Consider the following 22,660-nt stretch of genomic DNA (forward strand, 5'->3'; position numbering starts at 1 on the left):
TCGTTGGACATTTGAAGGCCTTAATGATTTCGGAATTTGATGATCTTGGGCTCGTTGGATTCGTCTCGTCGAGCCGTTCGATTCGAGTATAAGCTCGTCAAAATCGGAGACCGTTTGGTAACTCAAATTGCGGTTTGAACCTCCCAACAGCGCTTCGAACCTTTGATTCGGACTCATTTGGGCTCGGATTGGGTTGATCTTGGTGTTGTTGGGTTTGTATTTCCGAGACGCTCAGTTTGACTATAAGCTTGCTGAAATCGGAGTTCATATGCTCCCGAAATTATCTTTTGAAGTTTCCAACTAGGTTTTGCCTCGAGATTCGTGCCTGATCAAGATAATTTTGCGATACCGTATCAGTTCTAAAAATAAATATAATTAATATTGATATATACCTCCAAAACTTTATTTTGATCAGGCACGAATCTCAAAGCTAAATTAAGTTGAAAATTTCTAGAATTAAATTTGGGATCATCCAAACTTAGATTTCCGTAAACTTTAGTGGAACTGAACGTCTCAAAAAAAAATAAACCCATTGATATCAAATTCGACCCAATCCAAGCTCAAATGGGTCCAAATCAAAGACCCAAAGGGTATTTGAAAAGCGTAAATTCATGAGCAAACAGTTTCCAAACTTGACATGCTTATAATTTGAAGGCTGCGTATTATTTAAAGTTTTAGATATATTTGCTTTCATTAAATGATTCAATTACCAAAACATTATATTTTATTATTGAATTAAACCGTAAATTATTTGATTTCTTCTAAGATACCCAAAATATACTATATATAAGTTTATCTTAATTGACTTAAATGTCTCAAAAAAATAAATACTCATTATATAGTAAAAATAAAGATTGTACAGCTAGAAATTAACTTAGCTATAAATGAAATATTAAAGTTTATAGGATTGTATGAATGATATAAATGAATTATAGGAGTGGTATATTTAATATTAAAGTTGTACATGAATGATAGACATGTAATATTAATGTTTTGAGTGTTAGATTATAAATAGCATAAAATAAAGTGGTATGTATGTAAATTTTACTATTTTTTATTGTGCTTTTTAGGGTTTTCACAATATGCTTGGTTCAAAAAAAGGCTATCAACTTTTTTTAAAAAGGATATAAAATCAAAATAACTTCCAAAAACTCTATTATCCTCTCAATAACTGTATAACCAATTTCAGCTACAGCTGAATCAAACGAACCATAATCTCTATAAAATTTCATTTTCACCAAACTTAATTGTTTCTAAAAATAAGTGAGAGCATCCAATGAATTATGTTCAAACTTTTTAGAATGGAAAGCATATTTCAAACTTTTTTTTTGTTTGGAACGGGGTATCTACCGCTGCCACCCCCTAAAGGAGGCGCTTGACCGAGTAACTAATCCCTTGACGGGCCTAGCGGCAATCAACCCCACAGGTGCCGGACCACGAACTTATTTTCTACCCACTTAAGAAGTCCCGCATCTTGAGAGAAAAATCGAACATGAGTTGGGGGGTTATCAACTACGCTCGTCCACCAACCTAGCTAAGCCCGATGGGATAGTATATTTCAACTAAATAACTTCTTTTTAAAAACGTAAAACATTGAAATAAGTAAAAGAATCCAAACAAGAAAATTTTCTCAATCCTCTGCTTTTTTTTTTCACCCAACTTTCAAAACTTACTATTATTCCAGGCTATTACTTCCTCTACTTTCAATCAAAATGATTGCAGAAGATAAACTGACCTTGTGATTGATAGAGATATTGAGCTAAAGACCTGTACTGAAATCTCAAAACTCAAAACATGATAGTGTATCATCAGCATCAGTTTGATTTATTTTTATCACTTTTATCTTGTTCTGGTGGCAAAGATATGAACTGAAGTATTTGCTCCACCTGGACAGAATCAACTCCAAATTTTTTTGCTATATTTTGAATATCCATTGGACCCTTGTGGTCACCAGATTTTCCCTGATGCAGAAGCATAATTTCCTGCAACTGGGCAATAGTTAGGGTTCCTGGGAGCAAGGGCTTCTGACCATCTCTCCCAGATTCTCCTACCGAGCTGCGGATTTTGGGCAGAGGTCTTTTATACTTTTGAACAATGAAAGCCTGCAGTTTAGGAAAGAGAGATCAGCAGAGCAAGGAAAATATAATTGGGTACAGTGATTGATCTGGAAGAAAGAGATCCTTGAACAATCTAGTTGTCAATAAAGGTTTGAAGATCAGGGTACTCTAATTAGAAGAAAAACTCGTGTTATTGGTTTTAATAGGGACATAGAAAAAGCTTATCAGTTGTGAAGAGCTCATGCTAGGCCCCCCTTAGAAGCTCGATTATTTGTTAGGCAAGCTGAGCTTGAATACATATTTTGCGCTCTTAATCTGAATGAGTGAAATACAAAAAGAAACATCTTCAATTGTGTGTGTATATGTATATATGTGTGTATATTGTTATGCTTTATGTTGGCTAAGATCTAAGAACTGCATTAAAAAATAATATAATAAGAGTCTAACACAAATATACATGTTCCGAATCAAAGGTTAGAACTAAATGAGAAAATGTCTTTAACTAACGGTCAAATAAAATCTTGAACAAACTCAGAGAAATCATAACATTTTAAAAGTTCAGAAACATGAGTCTAGGGAAGTGCAAACTATAAGTATACACAAAATACCATGAACGATATACCCTGCAAAACCAAAGTCATATTAATGTGTTGCCCTAGGATGTTTGACTGTGTTGACCTTTATATATGTGGCATGGTCAATGCAAGCAAAGGAGACGACAATTGATTATCGTTGGTAGACAAGACATCGCTCAGAATGAAAATTGAAGTGTCTCGACTAGGATGAAATTATTCAAATTTTCTTAACACAGTGGGAGGAAGCTCGCTACGACGCTTGCGACGAGGCGGGCGAGAATATACATGCCTTTCTTAGCACGGCAGGGCAAAATATAAGTACTCGTACGCGCCTCAGTGCCGTCAGGAAAACATCTGTGTTTTCAAACAGGCACATTCGAAGACTCATACATGCCTTTCTTGTCATTGTGGGATTGAATAAATACGGCCGCGAAGTCACCCGACGCCGACCATACACGCCTTTCTTGGCGTAGTGGGCAGGCCTAGAATCTTTGTAGATGCCCCCTACGCGGGGGAGATGGCGGGATGCTGCCTAAAATTTTATTGAATATATTTGAGGCAATATGAAATTTGAATTTAATTTTAAGAAATTAAATTTAAATTACATAATTTTCTTAAAATTAAATTACATAAATTGAATTGCATTAAAAAATATATTGATTATGCCATTATGGACTGATATTTTTACAAGAAATGGAATTGCTATTTCTTCTCAGTCATCCGTTGCCATATAAGTTTAATAGTTTTAATGTGAATCGTATAGAGAATCGGCTTAGTTTAAAGCAATGCAAGTTCTTTTTTAGTGGGCAAAGAAAATTTTCATCCTCTATTTTGAAATCCTCTTTTAGTCTGAGAAGATCAGATCAAGCATCTTATGAAATCAATAATTTAGTTGAGAAAGAGGGGTTCAAGCTTCTATGTTATCTTGAGGAACTTTATAGTCAAGATATTGCCATGGTCAAGGATGGAACTTGCTACATGTAGTTGATGGAAATGACAAGGCATGTTATTGCCTTCAGAAGACCCATCTATTTGTTCTCATAACACAAATTCCAAAGAACCACATGTAAAATGGGGATTTACAAATGAATCAAAACCTTGGGATACTGAGTGGCATACTCTATAGATCTATGAAGAGACCAATTTCAAGATTTTGTACAACAGATTGTCTTAATATTATGAAATAACTTGGTGCATGAGTGTTAGAGTTGATGTGACAAGTCCAAATCAATAGAAAGACAAAGAAAGAATATAATTTGATATATTGTAGAATCTAAAAATACACTATTGCCTCAATTAATAGTTCGACAAGTGCATAACTATTTCAATAAATATAATTAAACTTTGAGAAATTTATTAACATTTTGAAAAGCACACTATTAGTTTTTAGGCATACTTTCAACTTCTAAAAGATCCCTATCTTGAGAAGCATATTGTTGATAATGTTCTAAAAAAATAGGCATGTACTGACCTCCAGAAAGTATTATCATTTAGAAACGTGCACCATGATTTCAATAACTATATTCCTTAGAGCTTCACAACGTCACATCAATAAGTGTGCAATCATATTGATAAGTGTGCATACAATTCAATAAGTTTGTGAAATTCAAACGCCACCAGATTTGCAACACGTTTACAAGCATACATAAGGCGTTTGTAGGTCCCTAAATGAAATTTTATGCATATCCGAATGACAATCACCTACACAAATAATCATATTTGAGTATTTAAAATGCCACCCCCCCCCAACCCCCCTCCTGCATTCAAATAAAATTTTCTAAATTTCAATATGAAGCATCGAGTAAGGTGTCGATGCCTCTAGATGTGTGTAGCAGCCTTGGAAAACAAGCGACTTCCTTGAGAAGAGTGCAATTTCTATGAGAAGCGAGTCAATACCTTGAGAAGCGTGCATATTAAAATACTAAGCATTTTAAAAACCCCGCATATGCTTTGACAAAATGCACTAAGCAAATAAATATAAAGTCTGCGAATGTTGTGTTGGTCAAAAGTGAACCTAAGTTCAAATCTAATCCTCATGTTCGAATAGACAGGAGTTGACACAACTTTAACTACTAATAAATACAAGGTCATGGTGCCGACCGAAGTATTTGATTTTATAAGTTCATATTAGATATTCAAGGTCTATTAAAAGAAATGTTCACTAATAAAAGGATAAAATCAATACTAAACCAAATCTTCTGTAAGCATGCAGAGCATGTAGATAGAATTGATATGGTTTAAATAACAAATATAAAAGCTATTTAAATTCCTAATGATAGCTATATTGAATGTTTATATCAACTAGAGGGAAATCTAGACCTTCAGATGCCTCCAAATGCTTATGAAATGCAAATATTTTAAAGTGGCTACAATAACACCAAGACGATGACAGTATTAAAAGCTAATCTGAACCGGAGGAGACCTCAAATATTTAAAATGCCCCCAAATTTAAAAAATAAATCATATTTGGAACAAAATTTTGATAAAATAGAAAAACTCAAATTTTATAATATACAAATATTTAAATAAAATTTACTATTTAAAACTTAAAGCAAAAATTCATCCATCATGTTGACTGTAACAGCCACCTCACGACCGAAATTAAAAACGCCTCGATTCCCGATTTTGCCTTTTAAAACCTTGGTTGCCCTAGGATGTTTGATTATGTTGACCTCTATATGTGTGACATGGTCAATGCAAGCAAAGGAGACGATTATTGATAATCATTGGTAGACAAGACTTCGCTCATAATGAAGATTGAAGTGTCTCGACCGGGATGAAATTATTCAAATTTTCTTAGCACGGTGGGAGAAAGCTCGTCGTGATGCTTGCGACGAGGCGGGCGAGAATATACATGCCTTTCTTAGCACACAGTGCAAACTATAAGTACCTGTACGTGCCTCAGTGCTGTCAAGAAACGACTGTGTTTTCAAACAGGTACCTTTGAAAACTCATACACGCATTTCTTGGCATTGTGGGATTGAAGAAATGCAGCCGCAGTGTCACCCGATACCGACCATTCACACCTTTCTTGGCGTGGTGGGCAAGCCTAGAATCTCCGTAGATGCCCCCTACGCGGGGGAGACGCCGGAAGGCTGCCAAAAATTTTAATGAATAGAATAATTTGAGGCAATCTAAAATCTGAATTTAATTTTAAGAAATTAAAATTGAATTACATAAATTTTCTTAAAATTAAATTACATAAATTGAATTGCATTAAAAAATATGGATCGATATTTTTACAAGACATGGAATTGCTATTTCTTCTCAATCATCCGTTGTCATATAAGTTTAATAGTTTTAATGTGAATCGTATAGAGAATCGGCTCAGTTTAAAGCAATCCAAGTTCTTTTTTAGTGGGCTAAGAAAATTTTCATCCTCTATTTTGAAATCCTCTTTTAGTCTGAGAAGGTCAGATCAAGCATCTTATGAAATCAATAATTTAGTTGAGAAAGAGGGGTTCAAGCTTCTAAGTTTCTTGAGTAACTTTATAGTCAAGATATTGCCATGGTCAAGGATGGAACTTGCTACATGTAGTTGATGGAAATAAGGCATGTTATTGCCTTCAGAAGACCCATCAATTTGTTCTCATAACACCAATTCCAAGGAACCACATGTAAAATGGGAATTTAAAAATGAATCAAAACCTTGGGATACTGAGTGGCATACTCTATAGATCTATGAAGAGTCCAATTTCAAGATTTTGTACAACAGATTGTCTGAATATTATGAAATAACTTGGTGCATGAGTGTTAGAGTTGATGGGACAGGTCCAAATCAATAGAAAGACAGAGAAAAAAATATAATTTGATATCTCGAATCTAAAAATACACTATTGCCTCAATTAATAATTCGACAAGTGAATAATTATTTCAATAAATATGATTCGACTTTGAGAAATTTATTAACATTTTGAAAAGCACAGTATTATTTTTTAGGCATGCTTTCAACTTCTAAAAGTCCCTATCTTGAGAAGCATATTGTTGGTAATGTTCTAAAAAAAATAGGCATGGACCGACCTCGAGAAAGTATTATCATTTAGAAACTTGCACCATGATTTCAATAACTATATTCCTTCGAGCTGCACACCGTCACATCAATAAGTGTGCAATCATATTGATAAGTGTGCAAACACTTCAATAAGTTTGTGAAATTCAAATGCCACCAGATCTGCAACACGTTTACAAGCAGACAGAAGGCTTTTGTAGGTCCCTAAATGAAATTTTATGCATATCTGAATGACAATCACCTACACAAATAATCGTATTTGGAACTTGCTACATGTAGTTGATGGAAATGACAAGGCATGTTATTGCCTTCAGAAGACCCATCTATTTGTTCTCATAACACCAATTCCAAGGAACCACATGTAAAATGGGGATTTAAAAATGAATCAAAACCTTGGGATACCGAGTGGCATACTCTATAGATCTATGAAGAGTCCAATTTCAAGATTTTGTACAACAGATTGTCTGAATATTATGAAATAGCTTGGTGCATGTGTTAGAGTTGATGGGACAAGTCCAAATCAATAGAAAGACAAAGAAAGAATATAATTTGATATATTGTCAAATCTAAAAATACACTATTGCCTCAATTAATAATTCGAAAAGTGCATAATTATTTCAATAAATATAATTCGACTTTGAGAAATTTATTAATATTTTGAAAAGCACACTATTAGTTCTTAGGCATGCTTTCAACTTCTAAAAGGTCCCTATCTTGAGAAGCATAATGTTGGTAATGTTCTAAAAAAATAGGTATGTACCGACCTCCAGAAAGTATTATCATTTAGAAACGTGCACCATGATTTCAATAACTATATTCCTTCGAGTTGCACACCGTCACATCAATAAGTGTGCAATCATATTGATAAATGTGCAAACACTTCAATAAGTTTGTAAAATTCAAACGCCACCAGATCTGCAACATGTTTACAAACAGACATAAGGCATTTGTAGGTCCCTAAATGAAATTTTATGCATATCCGAATGACAATCACTTACACAAATAATCATATTTGAGTTGATGTGATAGGTCCTAAGGTTTTGTACAAAAGATTATCTAAATATTATGAAATAACTTGTTGCATGAGTGTTAGAGTTGATGTGACAGGCCCAAATCAATAGAAAGACAAAGAAAGAATATAATTTGATATATTGTCGAATCTAAAAATACACTATTGCCTCAATTAATAATTCGACAAGTGCATAATTATTTCAATAAATATGATTCGACTTTGAGAAATTTATTAACATTTTGAAAAGCACACTATTAGTTTTTAGGCATGCTTTCAACTTCTAAAAGGTCCCTATCTTGAGAAGCATATTGTTGGTAATGTTCTAAAAAAAATAGGCATGTACCGACCCTCCAGAAAGTATTATCATTTAGAAACGTGCACCATGATTTCAATAACTATATTGCTTCGAGCTGCACACCGTCACATCAATAAGTGTGCAATCATATTGATAAGTGTTCAAACACTTCAATAAGTTTGTGAAATTCAAATGCCACCAGATCTGCAGCACGTTTATAAGCAGACATAAGGCGTTTGTAGATCCCTAAATGAAATTTTATGCATATCTGAATGACAATCACCTACACAAATAATCATATTTGAGTTGATGTGACATGTCCCAAGATTTTGTACAACAGATTGTCTGAATATTATGAAATAACTTGGTGCATGAGTGTTAGAGTTGAAGTGAAAGGTCCAAATCAATAGAAAGACAAAGAAAGAATATAATTTAATATATTGTCAAATCTAAAAATACACTATTGCCTCAATTAATAATTCGACAAGTGCATAATTATTTCAATAAATATGATTCAACTTTGAGAAATTTATTAACACTTGAAAAGCACACTATTAGATTTTAGGCATGCTTTCAACTTCTAAAAGGTCCCTATCTTGAGAAGCATATTGTTGATAATGTTCTAAAAAAAGGCAAGTACCGACCTCCAGAAAGTATTATCATTTAGAAACGTGCGCCATGATTTCAATAACTATATTCCTTCGAGCTGCACACCGTCACATCAATAAGTGTGCAATCATATTGATAAGTGTGCAAACACTTCAATAAGTTTGTGAAATTCAAACACCACCAGATTTGTAACACGTTTACAAGCAGACATAAGGCGTTTGTAGATCCCTAAATGAAATTTTATGCATACCCGAATGACAATCACCTACACAAATAATCATATTTGAGTTGATGTGACAGGTCCCAAGATTTTGTACAACAGATTGTCTGAATATTATGAAATAACTTGGTGCATGAGTGTTAGAGTTGATGTGACAGGTCCAAATCAATAAAAAGACAAAGAAAGAATATAATTTGATATATTGTCGAATCTAAAAATACACTATTGCCTCAATTAATAATTCGACAAGTGCATAATTATTTCAATAAATATGATTCGACTTTGAGAAATTTATTAACATTTTGAAAAGCACACTATTAGTTTTAGGCATGCTTTCAACTTCTAAAAGGTCCCTATCTTGAGAAGTATATTGTTGGTAATGTTCTAAAAAAAATAGGCATGTACCGACCCTCCAGAAAGTATTATCATTTAGAAACGTGCACCATGATTTCAATAACTATATTGCTTCGAGCTGCACACCGTCACATCAATAAGTGTGCAATCATATTGATAAGTGTTCAAACACTTCAATAAGTTTGTGAAATTCAAACGCCACCAGATCTGCAACACGTTTACAAGCAGCATAAGGCGTTTGTAGGCCCTAAATGAAATTTTATGCATATCCGAATGACAATCACCTACACAAATAATCAAATTTGAGTTTTTAAAATGCACCCCCCCCCCCCTCCTGCGTTCAAATAGAATTTTCTAAATTTCAATATTAAGCATCGAGTAGGGTGTCGATGCCTTTAGATGTGTGTAGCAGCCTTTGAAAACAAGCGACTACCTTGAGAAGAGTGCAATTGCTATGAGAAGCGAGTCAATACCTCGAGAAGTGTGCATATTAAAATACTAAGCATTTTAAAAAACCCGCATATGCTTTGACAAAATGCACTAAGCAGATAAATATAAAATCTGAGAATGTTGTGTTGGTCAAAAGTGAACCTAAGTTTAAATCTAATCCTCATGTTCGAATAGACAGGAGTTGACACAACTTGAACTACTAATAAATACAAGGTCATGGTGCCAATCGGAGTATTTGATTTTATAAGTTCATATTAGATCTTCAAGATCTATTAAAAGAAATGTTCACTACTAAAAGGATAAAATCGATACTAAACCCAATCTTCTGTAAGCATGTAGAGCATGTAGATAGAATTGATATGGTTTAAATAACAAATATACAAGCTATTTAAATTCCTAATGATAGCCGTATTGAATGTTTATATCAACCGGAGGGAAATCTAGACCTTCAAATGCCTCCAAATGCTTATGAAATGCAAATATTTTTAAGTGGCTAAATTAACACTCTGATGATGACAGTATTAAAAATTAATCTCAACCAGAGAAGACCTCAAATATTTAAAATGCCCCCAAATTTAAAAAATAAATCATATTTGGAACAAAATTTTGATAAAATAGAAAAACTCAATTTTTTTAATATACAAATATTTAAATAAAATTTACTATTTAAAATTTAAAACAAAAATTCATCGATCATCCACAACGTTTGTTAAAGATGATAAATTTAAGAATAACTTCAGTTCACAATGTGAATGTATCACTGTGATTCATTCTTAAATGATTTTTCGCCAGCGGGGACGTGGCATATGCCCTCTGACCAGGTGGTTTTGCTGCAAAATAGCACCACTGTATCACAGTTACAGTAAAAGTCTGTATGTTCCCCGTGGTTAAAAGCCTCTTGAGTAATAAATCATAGGGTGTACTCAATAAGGCATAAAGCTTTCTGTTAGCTAAAGTTGACAAAATTTTGTCTCCTTAAATAAGCATCCATCCCAAATCTACAAGGTACCCTTAAACGAAGCAACTCATGGTTGCTGACAAGAATCCTTAGGTCAAGTTAGGTCGACTACCTCCTCTAACTAAGTATACTAGGGACCATGACGGCCCGATACGATGGAACCATGGGATCTTAATCGGGTTCGTCATCATTCCCCCACTGTTCGCATTAAGCACAAAAATAATAAATGTTATAATTCTAAAAACTTCATATGTTGCTACTATATGCTAGGTATTTCATACCTATTAAATGACTAGCCTTAATCGAAAGTGCTCCCTTATCATTGCCCCTATGGGAAACCTAGAACCAAATTACAAAGTCATCATAAAATGAGAGCGAAATCTCTGGGTACTGCTTTATGCCACAATCAATCTGTCTTCTACAAATTAGACCCGAAACATCATTAAAACTCTCCCAAAAGAGGGGAGAGGGGAGGTCGGGGCATGAATTTTCGAAGCCCACAGATTAAACAATGATACTGGAGGTACTATGTTTAAGAAACTTGCATGCACAAGGATAGTTTGCCATGCACGTCCAATTCAGTAGTTTTAAAAGGTTAGATGCAAGTTTTAAACAATTAAAAATGAGATTTGAAATTTATGATGTGGGATGATTTAGGATTATGATTTTCTAATGCAATTAAACTGATGTTCGTATGAAGATAACAAAAGAATTAAATATTTGCATCTCACAGACAACTAAATATATAACAACTTGCTTTTCTAAAATGCAAACAATTAAATACAAGAATTAGAACCCAGGACATAATACGATGATAGAATAAATCCACATAAATTGATGAGAAATGTAAACCAAGCAAAAACAGCGAGTAATTGCAATTTATTCATCAAAATTAGGATTTCTTTTAGGCTGCATTAAAGCAAAATAAAAATACTAATAAGACAATAACAAGCTAGAAGAAATCAGGCCAATAAAATAATTCACCAAGTAAGCAATTTAGACTAGTAAAAAGAGACGATTACCCCTAAAATTAGATAGTCTCTTACCATTCCAAGATTAAGGGAATCACACATCAGGCTTGCACGCACAAGATTAAAGGTTTAAAAAAAAAAAATCTTTGATCAAAGTTATAGGCCCCTGATACCTAGCTTAGTTACTATGCTTGGCACTAGATTAGCACTACGTAATTCCAAATAACTATCAAATTAAATCTTAATCAGATTAAAATTCAAAGTTAAATCATACGAGATAAATTGTTTGAACATGAGCCAGATCGGAAAGGCAAATCTCATAAAACAGAAATCCACAAGTTGCAGGACTAGATAATAGAAAAAATCAAGTCCAGTGAGTTGAAGGTAACATGCAAGCCAGTAGAAATGCTCATATGGCAATATCGCTGGCGTAGTACTGCAATAGCCCATGGAAACCCATCAATACCTGGAAACAAAAAATACTAACAGGGGACTGATCCAGTCCTAGTAATGGAACAGCTATAGTTCCGATCATAAAGTGCTATAGGCCTATAGCCCCTCGTCACTTTATGGTCGATATGTTCTCCACATGCAAAAATGGCATATTAGCTATTTTATAAGAAGTTGCTTCATTTATTTCACTTTTCTATTTTTTGCTCACTATGGAAGCACGTAAATGTATGTTATGTATAATTTTGTGATGATATTCATGATTTTGTGTTTCCATAGGATTATATTGATAAACAATTTAATAAACTGAGGTATTTTTGCATTTCATACCTTATTCTGTCAATGCTTAATAAACAAAATTTTACTTACTCACCTCACCCATTTCTAGCTTTCCTCCGGGTTTTGATCTGATTGTTCCAGCCATCTTTTTAAGCATGGCATCATATTCTGGATCACGTTCTTCAAGAATATTGCTTTCAATTTTTGTCTCTGAGATATACTCTGAAACATTAAAGGCATTATAATTTAAGCAAAAAGAATATGATGTAATAATTAGAGCTCATGCATATTAGCAGAATCATTGAACAGAAGGTTGCTTGTAAATTGATGTCGGTAGAGGTTGACCTTCATGAACTTCATGAATTAAACAGAGAACTGTGGTGATAAAAATATTTTGTCATGGTCTTTACGTCCTAACAATGTTGCCACACCAATCAATTATATGGCTATTGAGCAAATAATTTTAGGGTGTACAGATTCTATCATCAAATTGATTCAATTTATGAAACACAAGAAACAATTTTAGGAATCTGTAGTTCCAATGACCCCCAATAAAAATATAATTCATTCCCTTGTAATGTAAACAATAAAATATGAGAAATCTGTCCAGATAATAATTTAATGATCAATAAAATCAAAGAAATTCAAAAAAATTTGAAAGCCATAAAAAATCACTAGATTATTGAGGTTAACATCGCCAAAAATAGAGACAAAGTTTTAACAAATATTCCTAAAACCAAGCAAGTTCCCAAAAACTAATATCAAATTATGTAGAAGAGAAGGGAACAACACGAGACATCACTAAGCATAGAAAGTTCAAAAGCCTTCGACCAGTACAAGGAGAAGACATACCCTTGATATTATTGATAATTGTCTTTACATGGTACTCAAAAGCATTCACATACAACCAAACACATAAGATTAAAAGTAACCTAAAAATTATATTAAATTAAAAAATATATTTTTTTTCATACCCCAAATTATTATATTTATATGTAAAAATAAAAACTCTAATGAAATAGGTGAAGTCACGGTTCTCGGTAAACGCAGGCATCATCTAGCCCTTTGGATAAACATGCAAGTTGCTACAAGATTTGAAACCATGATAAATATTGCAAGTCACTATAATAGCCAAACTTGGGATTCAAACACAACGCAAAAACAAAACCAACAATTAAGGTATCAAACTATCATAGCACACAAGCTTTACACTTTAATGAGTGAGACCCTCACATCTCCATCTAATCAACATGATATGGCAAAATTTAGCCTAACAAATGTAGAGTTTTATATTACCAAACAGATCATGACATAAACTTCGTGCTTGTTGTGATGCAATCAAGAATCATCATAAACAAGTATTTCACATCAGTACATATGATGTATTTGAAATTCCACCAACAGTTTGGGGCACAATTTCATCATCTCTATAGCTTCATGAACAAGAAATGTGCAATTGTGGCATGATGTTGGATATAAACTTACGAGGAGATCAATGTTATGAAAAATTCAAGATATTTGTTGTGGGTTCATAAACTAAAATAAAATCAGATGCTTTCAAGATTAATCTAATGCTAGAGATCCATAAAATTTCAATTTTCAAATTTAAGCTGCATAACTTTAAATGACCATGCATTTCTTGCATTTAATAACTTAAAGTCTAATGTAAAAACCTTTTTGGAGTCAAGAGCACCACTACCTTATAACTTGGTTTAAAATCCACAAAGAAAATGTTTGCATCAGTAGAAAACTTTAATCATCATAATAAGTTGTTAAATTCTTGCAAATATCTTCACAGTTCACACAAGTTATGCACATGTTGTTGATAGGAAATACTTGAGTTCGCAAGTAATCCTAAGGGTAATACTTGAGTTCGCAAGCAAATCTATCTCCAATTGATGAAAAACAGTGAGAATGATGTGAAATCTGGGTGAAAACAGCCCAAAACAATATATTGCAGTAGGAAAATCAAATCCAACAATAAGAAAAACAAGATACAAGAGATCCTCAATTCGAGAGGAGGATCGTCTCTCCCAAATCTCTAGATAAAAGAGTCTAGAGCCCAAGTCGACAAGAAACCCTAATTGAGAACCAATCAAAACATAATCATTCCCTAAACATCTTGCTCTTAATACAAACACTTCCCTAATCTAATCTCCCTCCCAAGACCTAGCCGCCCCCTCCTTTTGAATTTGAAATCCATTAGGCAAGTTGGGGCCCACCATGTGGGCAGGCAAGAGCAAGGGAGGTGGGCATGTTCTGCATCCTATAAATCCGAGCCAGTCGTTGGGCCGGCTGGGCCGGTTCAGGGTGAACCGGCCTAACAGTTGTGTAAATAATTGTGCAAACTCGATAGAAGAAGTACAACAAATTTAGTAGGTTTTCTAGGTTAAAATCTTATAACAACTTCCAATGGACTTAGTTATCGACAAATCATGTGCAAGCTCAATCATAGGAAATATCAAATTCCAACCAAATACATGCTCAAACATTGAGAAAATAGAAAATGACCAAATTGGTTCCCTAACTTTTTAATGAATGATCAAAATAGTCTCCGACTATATTAAAGTACTAATGTGATCATTAGACTCTTTAAATAGGGATCAAATTAATCATTATGTTGAATCATTTAGGTCCCTATTTAAAAGGTCAAGCTACAAAAATGGGATTTTAAAAATAGTCCCGGAGCATTTTACTCATTCGTAAAGAGTTAGTAATCATTTTGATTCTTATCACCTCCAAGATTATACAAAATAACTAACTACCAAAATTCCTATTAACTGCAACAGTAAGTTTGCCCATCAATTTGTGGGTAATAAACAATTAAAAATGTTAATTGTGACCATCTTTTCCATAAAAAAATTAAACATACAGGCATTGGAAAATTAAATTAAACAAAACACTCAGCTCCAAACCACGAAGCACATAATAGATGTATGAATCGCAACTTCAAGTTCATTAGCAACATCATAACATCACAAATAAATCAGCGACTTCTTTCTAATGACGCAAAAAAAAAGAATAAAATATTCTTCACCCTATAAATCGCTTTCCAAGCCTCGTCAAGTTAGTTCATAAATCCCATAGTTATCATCCAGATGAAGTGTTAACAGGAAAAAGGGTCAGTTAGTCTTAAAATTCAGCACAGCAAAAAATTAAGATAACAAGATACAGCAAGCAAAAATCATTCACCCGGCGGAGGAACGTCCAGACGCTCCCGGATGGCAGCCGCGCCATCATGTGGCAACCGAGGAACCTGCTCAGGGTTACAGGAAACATTTTGAGGAGGGCGCGGCGACGGCCGGGTCCTCGCCGAGCTCGGAATCCGACCCATAGCTCGCCGTAGAGCCTGCCCCATTCTCCCTCCTCACAACTTATCAGTTAACTAGAATCAAAAAGGAGGAAATCCCACCATCTCCGACGCCATGAAAATCAGCAGAATCTGGTTCGATAACTCCTCTGTGGATGTGATGTTTGATTAGGGTTCAAGGAAGCTTATTGATTCAAGCTGGAAGCTAAGGAGATGGAGATCGCCGCATTTACGTGTCTTGTGGTAGGACAATAGCAACACGCGCCCCACAGTATGTCAACCTACAATTAAAAAAAAAAACTAAACACTTATTAACTTTTACTATTTAATATGAATAATTTTAAGTTTAAGTTATTTTTTTAGTTTGAATTTTATATTTATTTAATTGAATAGCTATTTAACACTTTTTTTTGCTCATTTTCTGTTTACTTTTTTAATGATATTTATTTAAAATAATCTGTGCGGGCTAGAATATAGCGGCGGTAAGAGTTTAAAAATTACTTTCGAGCGTTGCACGAATATTCAGCACACAAACAGAAAAGAAAATGTACACCATGATTTTTACGTGGAAAACCAGAAGAGGGAAAAATCACGAGTGCACCCAGCTGAAAAGTTTCACTAGTGTTTTTTATAAATTACAAGAAACTATTTGTCCCACAAATCGGGACGATCAATTACAACTTGAAGCAAATTATACAAGTTTTGCAGAATCCTCGTTTCCCGAAATCCGGCAGAGTTCCGCGTGTTCAGGCGCGGGAAGAGCTCCGGGGTGGTCGAGGAGGAGAGTTATTCCCCTTTCCCCTTTCTCTTCTTCTTACCTTTTCTTCTCTCTCTTCACTTGATCCCCTTTGTGAAGAATGAGGGCTAATTTATTAGTTTTTCTGAGTGTATAGCTCTTAAATAGACGTGAGACCGGGGCGAATAGGGAGTGGTCGAATGGACGGCCGATATTGAATCCTACGATCGTGCACCGTTGTTGGACATTTTGAAGCCTTAGTGATGTCGGAATTCGGCGATCTTGGCTCGTTGGATTCGTTCGTCGACCGTTCGATTCGAGTATAAGATTCGTTTAAAATTGGAGACCGTTTGGCAACTCAAATTGTGGTTTGAACCTTCCAAAAGCCCTTCAGGTCCTTGATTTGGACTCATTTGGACTCGGATTGGGTTGAATTTGGTGTCGTTGGGTTCGTATTTCCGAGACGCTCAGTTTGACTATAAGCTCGCTGAAATCGGAGTTCAGGTGCTCCCGAATTTAATTTTTGAAGTTTTCCGGGTTGATTTTTGCCTTGAAATTCGTGCCCGATCATGACAATTTTTTAAGAATATATCAATAATTTCTTTCAATATCTTTAATTTATAAATCTCTAAGGCATCAATAGAGTGAGTGAGTTTTTCGTCTAAATGTTGCATCGATATTTAGCACACAAACAGAGAAGATAAAACACCATAATTTTTTGTGTGAAAAACCCTAGAAAATGAAAAAAAAAAAATCACAATTCACGCTTAGTCGAAATGGTTCAACTAAATTTGAGTGAGTTATAAAACTTGATTTGTCCTTTTAATTTGGAAATGGTAAAATTACAGTACTTTAAGAAATTGGGTAGAAGTTTGACGGCGGTTGTTGATCAAGCAGAAATCCGGCAATGGCCTGTGGTTGAGGGAAAGTTCAACGGTGTTCTGTCGTTGGGCAAAAGTTTGGCGATGGTCGGTTAGGACGACAACCGGAAACCATGTTTTTGGTGCTCTCAAGATTTCTTTTTATTTTTTGCCAAAGATTGTTAATGAACTATATTGCCTTGGGTCTTCTTTTTAAGTGATAATAACATCGTGCTTTTATTTTAGAGGATGATTACATTTTTATCTATTTGTAGTTAATTAATAATGTAGAGCTTTTTAACATATTTGAAAGACATGTGTAATAGTATGTGTTGGTGGAGATCTCGTATGAATGCAGGGAATATATTCATATTGCAGTACACAGAATTGCCTCTAGAGCCTTTCTCTACTCAAAGGGTTATAGCATCTTTAGCCATTTTCATACTTAAATTTGGCATTTAATGCTCACTAAAAGCAACCCTTCATTGAGTAGGGGCATCAATATTTGACAAGACATGAAAATCCGACTCAAATCCGAGGAGGAGTAGCAGGAGCCCGATTGGACTTGGTAGAAGGTGATGAGCGACCACGATTCAGAGGAAATTGATCGCGACTACAACCTCTAGGAGCAGCAAGCGCAACTGTGTTGCCAGAAATCTGAAGGGTCTGTAAATCATGAGTAACTTCATGCGCTAAATTTAACTCTTCGCTACATGGTGGAGTATATAAATCATCTAAATTCAGAGGCTGATGTTTGTCCTGATAGCAGTTTTAAACGCCTGATAAGAGGCGGGGTAGTCCATTTAGCATATAGTGAATAATGTCCTCGAAATCAAGTGGTGAACCAACTATAGCAAGAGTATGGACTTTGGACTTAATCTCCAGTAAATATTGTGCCATAGACTGATCTTTCATAGAGAAATGATGAATCACAATTTTTAAGTTGACTGATCTAGAATCTAGTGGTAGATTGAAGACGTCGTCCAAGGGTAGTTCATATATCCGCACAATGATCAAGAGATAGCACATACGGTAGAATAACTGGAGAAATAACTAAGTACAAGGCAGCAGCGAGATTTTGATCAATCAGCAACCAAGTGGTGTATTGATAATTTAACACGGTTAAACCAGCAGCATTAGTAACATATTGTGCTGGACATACACAGGAACCATCCAATAAGCCTTGGAAGCCATTGGCACGAAAAATTTTGAGAACTTGAGATCTCCAGGTCGGATGATTATCCGCTGTTAGAGGAGTGACAATAATATTATTGACATTTGTCATCAAGAATTTGAGTTGAGATGGGATAACATGTTCTCTGGAGAAAAGCCAGCCTCTGTTGCTGTTGTAGACAGAACAATGGGAAAATCAACTGATGGATTCATGCTGACGGGAGGGAAGGAAGAAGAAATAACAGCAAAGAACAGCTCTTAGGAGACCTGCTCTGATACCACGAAAACCTGCAAGTTTAGAAACTAATGCAGAACTAGGAAACAGAAAGAAACGTAAGAGCAAGAATTGAGTTCATTGAATAGAATAATGCTGAAACAAAGAGCTCCTATATATATATATAGCAGGAAAACAATAGCTAAATAGAAATTTAATTTTTATATGAAAAGCAAAACTGTGTTAAAGCTGCTCCAAACGCAACTTAAATTACTATCTTCCATTTATGACTTAGTTCTATAAGGTTCTGGCTGCTGCAAGCTTAAAGCACATCTTCCTTCATTTGTGGCTTGAATCGGAATTGGCTACCAAAAGCTTCTTAGTTTGTTCTGTTATTTACTTTTATTTACTGCGTTCTTCTTTTTACTTGTCAGGTACAATTTGAAGAAGTTGAGTTATGAGGAGAGAAAGGTGTTGATGAAGACGATGAGGACGATGATGATTAATGTGTTCAGGATGTCATTTAGAGTTCAGTTGAGATTATTATCTCACCCACTAAGGCTTAGGGTGGTTAGTGGGCGAGCACGGTTGAGAACCTCCCATCTCGGGTTCGAATCCCTTCTACTACGGCCTCGCCTCTTCAGTGGGGCAAAGCAAGTGTGGGTCCGATACTGTTCAGTGGCCTCGCTAGGTTCCGCTGAAATATTAGTTACGCCGTCAAACGCTCCCTTTAGAATGATAGAGGATAGATACTCCCGTTTCAAAAAAAATTATTATCTCCTAATGTTGAAGTTTTTTTGTGGCCCATTCAACTCAGTTAGACTTCCTCTCTTTCATTTATCTTTTTTTTTTTTTCTAAAAGTATGCTCTGTTGTTGAACCCTATTGTCTTCTTCTTTTTTCTTTTTTTCTTTTTTTTTTTCAATTTTGACTTTGATTTATTTTGTGGATCTTAGTGGTTTACGATGTTTCAATTTTTTTCTTTTATGAATGTCAATGTTTTGAATGCTTTTGACTACCGTTATCTGACTACGATCCTCTCAATCAAATAAATAGGTCAACAATATCTTAAAAATAACTCTTACGTCATTTCGGTTCTTCCAAATCCAACCATATAATATTCTCTCTATATAATGTATATTTTCTAAGTTTTGCCAATTTCTTTCTTCCATAAACGGGGTCATTTATAATAAATGATCAATACTAGAAAAATCATTGTCACTATAATAGCCAAACTTGGGATTCAAACACAACGCAAAAACAAAACCAACAATTAAGGTATCAAACTATCATAGCACACAAGCTTTACACTTTAATGAGTGAGACCCTCACATCTCCATCTAATCAACATGATATGGCAAAATTTAGCCTAACAAATGTAGAGTTTATATTACCAAACAGATCATGACATAAACTTCGTGCTTGTTGTAATGTAATCAAGAATCATCATAAAGAAGTATTTCACATCAGTACATATGATGTATTTGGAATCCACCAACAGTTTGGGGCACAATTTCATCATCTCTATAGCTTCATTAACAAGAAATGTGCAATTTTGGCATGATGTTGGATATAAACTTACGAGGAGATCAAAGTTATGAAAAATTCAAGATATTTGTTGTGGGTTCATAAACTAAAATAAAATCAGATGCTTTCAAGATTAATCTAATGCTAGAGATCCATAAAATTTCAATTTTCAAATTTAATCTGCATAACTTTAAATGAACATGCATTTCTTGCATTTAATAACTAAAAGTCTAATGTAAAGACCTTTTTGGAGACGAGAGCACCACTACCTTATAACTTGGTTTAAAATCCACAAAGAAAATGTTCACATCAGTAGAAAACTTTAATCATCATAATAAGTTGTTAAATTCTTGCAAATATCTTCACAGTTCACACAAGTTATGCACATGTTGTTGATAGGAAATACTTGAGTTCGCAAGTAACCCTAATGGTAATACTTGAGTTTACAAGCAAATCTATATCCAATTGATGAAAAACAGCGAGAATAATGCGAAATCTGGGTGAAAACAGCCCAAAACAATATATTGCGGTAGGAAAATCAAAGCCAAACAATAAGAAAAATAAGATACAAGAGATCCTCAATTCGAGAGGAGGATCGTCTCTCCCAAATCTCTAGATAAAAGAGTCTATAGCCCAAATTGACAAGAAAACCTAATTGAGAACCAATCAAAACATAATGATTCCCTAAATATCTCTTGCTCTTAATACAAAAACTTCCCTAATCTAATCTCCCTCCCAAAACCTAGCCGCCCCCTCCTTTTGAATTTGAAATCCATTAGGCAAGTTGGGGCCAACCATGTGGGCGGGCAAGAGCAAGGGAGGCAAGCATGTTCCGCATCCTATAAACCTGAGCCAGCCGTTGGGCCGGCTGGGCTGGTTCAGGGTGAACCGGCCTAACAGTTGTGTAAATAATTGTGCAAACTCAATAGAAAAAGTACAACAAATTTAGTAGGTTTTCTAGGTTAAAATCTTATAACAACTTCCAATGGACTTAGTTATCGACAAATCATGTGCAAGCTCAATCATAGGAAATATCAAATTCCAACCAAATAAATGCTCAAAAATTGAGAAAACAGAAAATGATCAAATTGATTCCCTAACTTTTTAATGAAGGATCAAAATAGTCTACGACTATATACAAGTACCAATGTGATCATTAGACTCTTTAAATAGGGATCAAATTAATCATTATGTGGAATCATTTAGGTCCCTATTTAAAAGGTCAAGCTACAAAAATGGGATTTTACAAGTAGTCCGGGAGCATTTTACTCCTTCGTAAAGAGTAAGTAATCATTTTGATTCTTATCAACTCAAATTCCTATCAACTCCAAGATTATACAAAATAACTAACTACCAAAATTCCTAGTAAATACAACAGTAAGTTTGCCCATCAATTAGTGGGTAATAAACAATTAAAAATTTTAATTGTGACCATCTTTTCCATAAAAAAATTAAACATACAGGCATTGGAAAATTAAATTAAACAAAACACTCAGCTCCAAACCACGAAGCACATAAGAGATGTATGAATCGCAACTTCAAGTTCATTAGCAACATCATAACATCACAAATAACCAAGATAAAATCAGCCACTGCTTTCTAATGACGCAAAAAAAAAAGAATAAATAAAATATTCTTCACCCTATAAATCGCTTTCCAAGCATCGTCAATTTAGTTCATAAATCCCATAGTTATCATCCAGATGAAGTGTTAACAGGAAAAAGGGTCAGTTAGTCTTCAAATTCAGCACAACAAAAAATTAAGATAACAAGATACAGCAAGCAAAAATCATTCACCCGGCGGAGGAACGTCCAGACGCTCCCGGGTGGCAGCCGCGCCATCATGTGGCAACCGAGAAACCTGCTCAGGGTTAGAGGAAACATTTTGAGGAGGGCGCGGCGACGGCCGGGTCCTCGCCGAGCTCGGAATCCGACCCATAGCTCGCCGTAGAGCCTGCCCCATTCTCCCTCTCACAACTTATCAGTTAACTACAACCAAAAAGGAGGAAATCCCATCATCTCCGACGCCATGAAAATCAGCAGAATCTGGTTCGATAACTCCTCTCTGGATGTGAAGTTTGATTAGGGTTCAAGGAAGCTTATTGATTCAAGCTGGAAGCTAAGGAGATGGAGATCGCGGCATTTACGTGTCTTGTGGTAGGACAATAGCAACACGCGCCCCACAGTATGTCAACCTACAATTAAAAAAAAACTAACGACTTATTAACTTTACTATTTTAAATGAATAATTTTAAGTTAAGTTATTTTTTTAGTTTGAATTTTATTATTTATTTAATTGAATAGCTATTTAACTTTTTTTTTTTGCTCTATTTTTGTTTACTTTTTTAATGATATTTATTTAAAATAATAATTGTAGCGGGCTAGAATATACGCGGCGGTAGAGTTTACAAATTCACGTTCGAGCGTTGCACGAATATTCAGCACACAAACAGAAAAGAAAATGTACACCATGATTTTTACGTGGAAAACCCAGAAGAGGGAAAAAACCACGGGGAAACTGATTCGTCCGACAAATCGAGACGATCAGATTACAACTTGAAGCAAATTTAAAGTTTTGCAGAATCCCGTCGTTTCCCGAAAAT

The 22,660-nt window shown here is 34.7% G+C and overlaps 1 protein-coding gene across 1 annotated transcript; it reads right to left on the minus strand.

The window, feature by feature from the left end:
- Positions 1–1,625: 1,625 nt before the first annotated feature.
- On the minus strand, positions 1,626–15,825 carry LOC110096439. Its single transcript, XM_020822394.2, has 3 exons — positions 15,432–15,825; positions 12,334–12,461; positions 1,626–2,102 (listed from the first exon to the last, which is right to left on the minus strand). Exons 1-3 carry the CDS (start codon positions 15,595–15,597, stop codon positions 1,815–1,817), a joined length of 582 nt encoding a protein of 193 aa, XP_020678053.1. The 5' UTR covers positions 15,598–15,825; the 3' UTR covers positions 1,626–1,814.
- Between the last annotated feature and the right edge of the window lie 6,835 nt (positions 15,826–22,660).

The sequence above is a fragment of the Dendrobium catenatum genome, unplaced genomic scaffold, assembly GCF_001605985.2.
Source record: "Dendrobium catenatum unplaced genomic scaffold, ASM160598v2 fragScaff_scaffold_761, whole genome shotgun sequence".
Lineage (NCBI taxonomy): Eukaryota > Viridiplantae > Streptophyta > Magnoliopsida > Asparagales > Orchidaceae > Dendrobium > Dendrobium catenatum.

Bases quoted from the DNA above. Each gene is read 5' to 3' on its own strand.
- LOC110096439 (XM_020822394.2), bottom strand. From the start codon at position 15,597: ATGGGGCAGGCTCTACGGCGAGCTATGGGTCGGATTCCGAGCTCGGCG. The intron at 12,462-15,431 runs GTGAATGATTTT...TTAATGTTTCAG, and splicing joins TCTGGACGTTCCTCCGCCGG to AGTATATCTCAGAGACAAAA. The intron at 2,103-12,333 runs GTGAGTAAGTAA...CCTAAACTGCAG, and splicing joins GAAAGCTAGAAATGGGTGAG to GCTTTCATTGTTCAAAAGTA.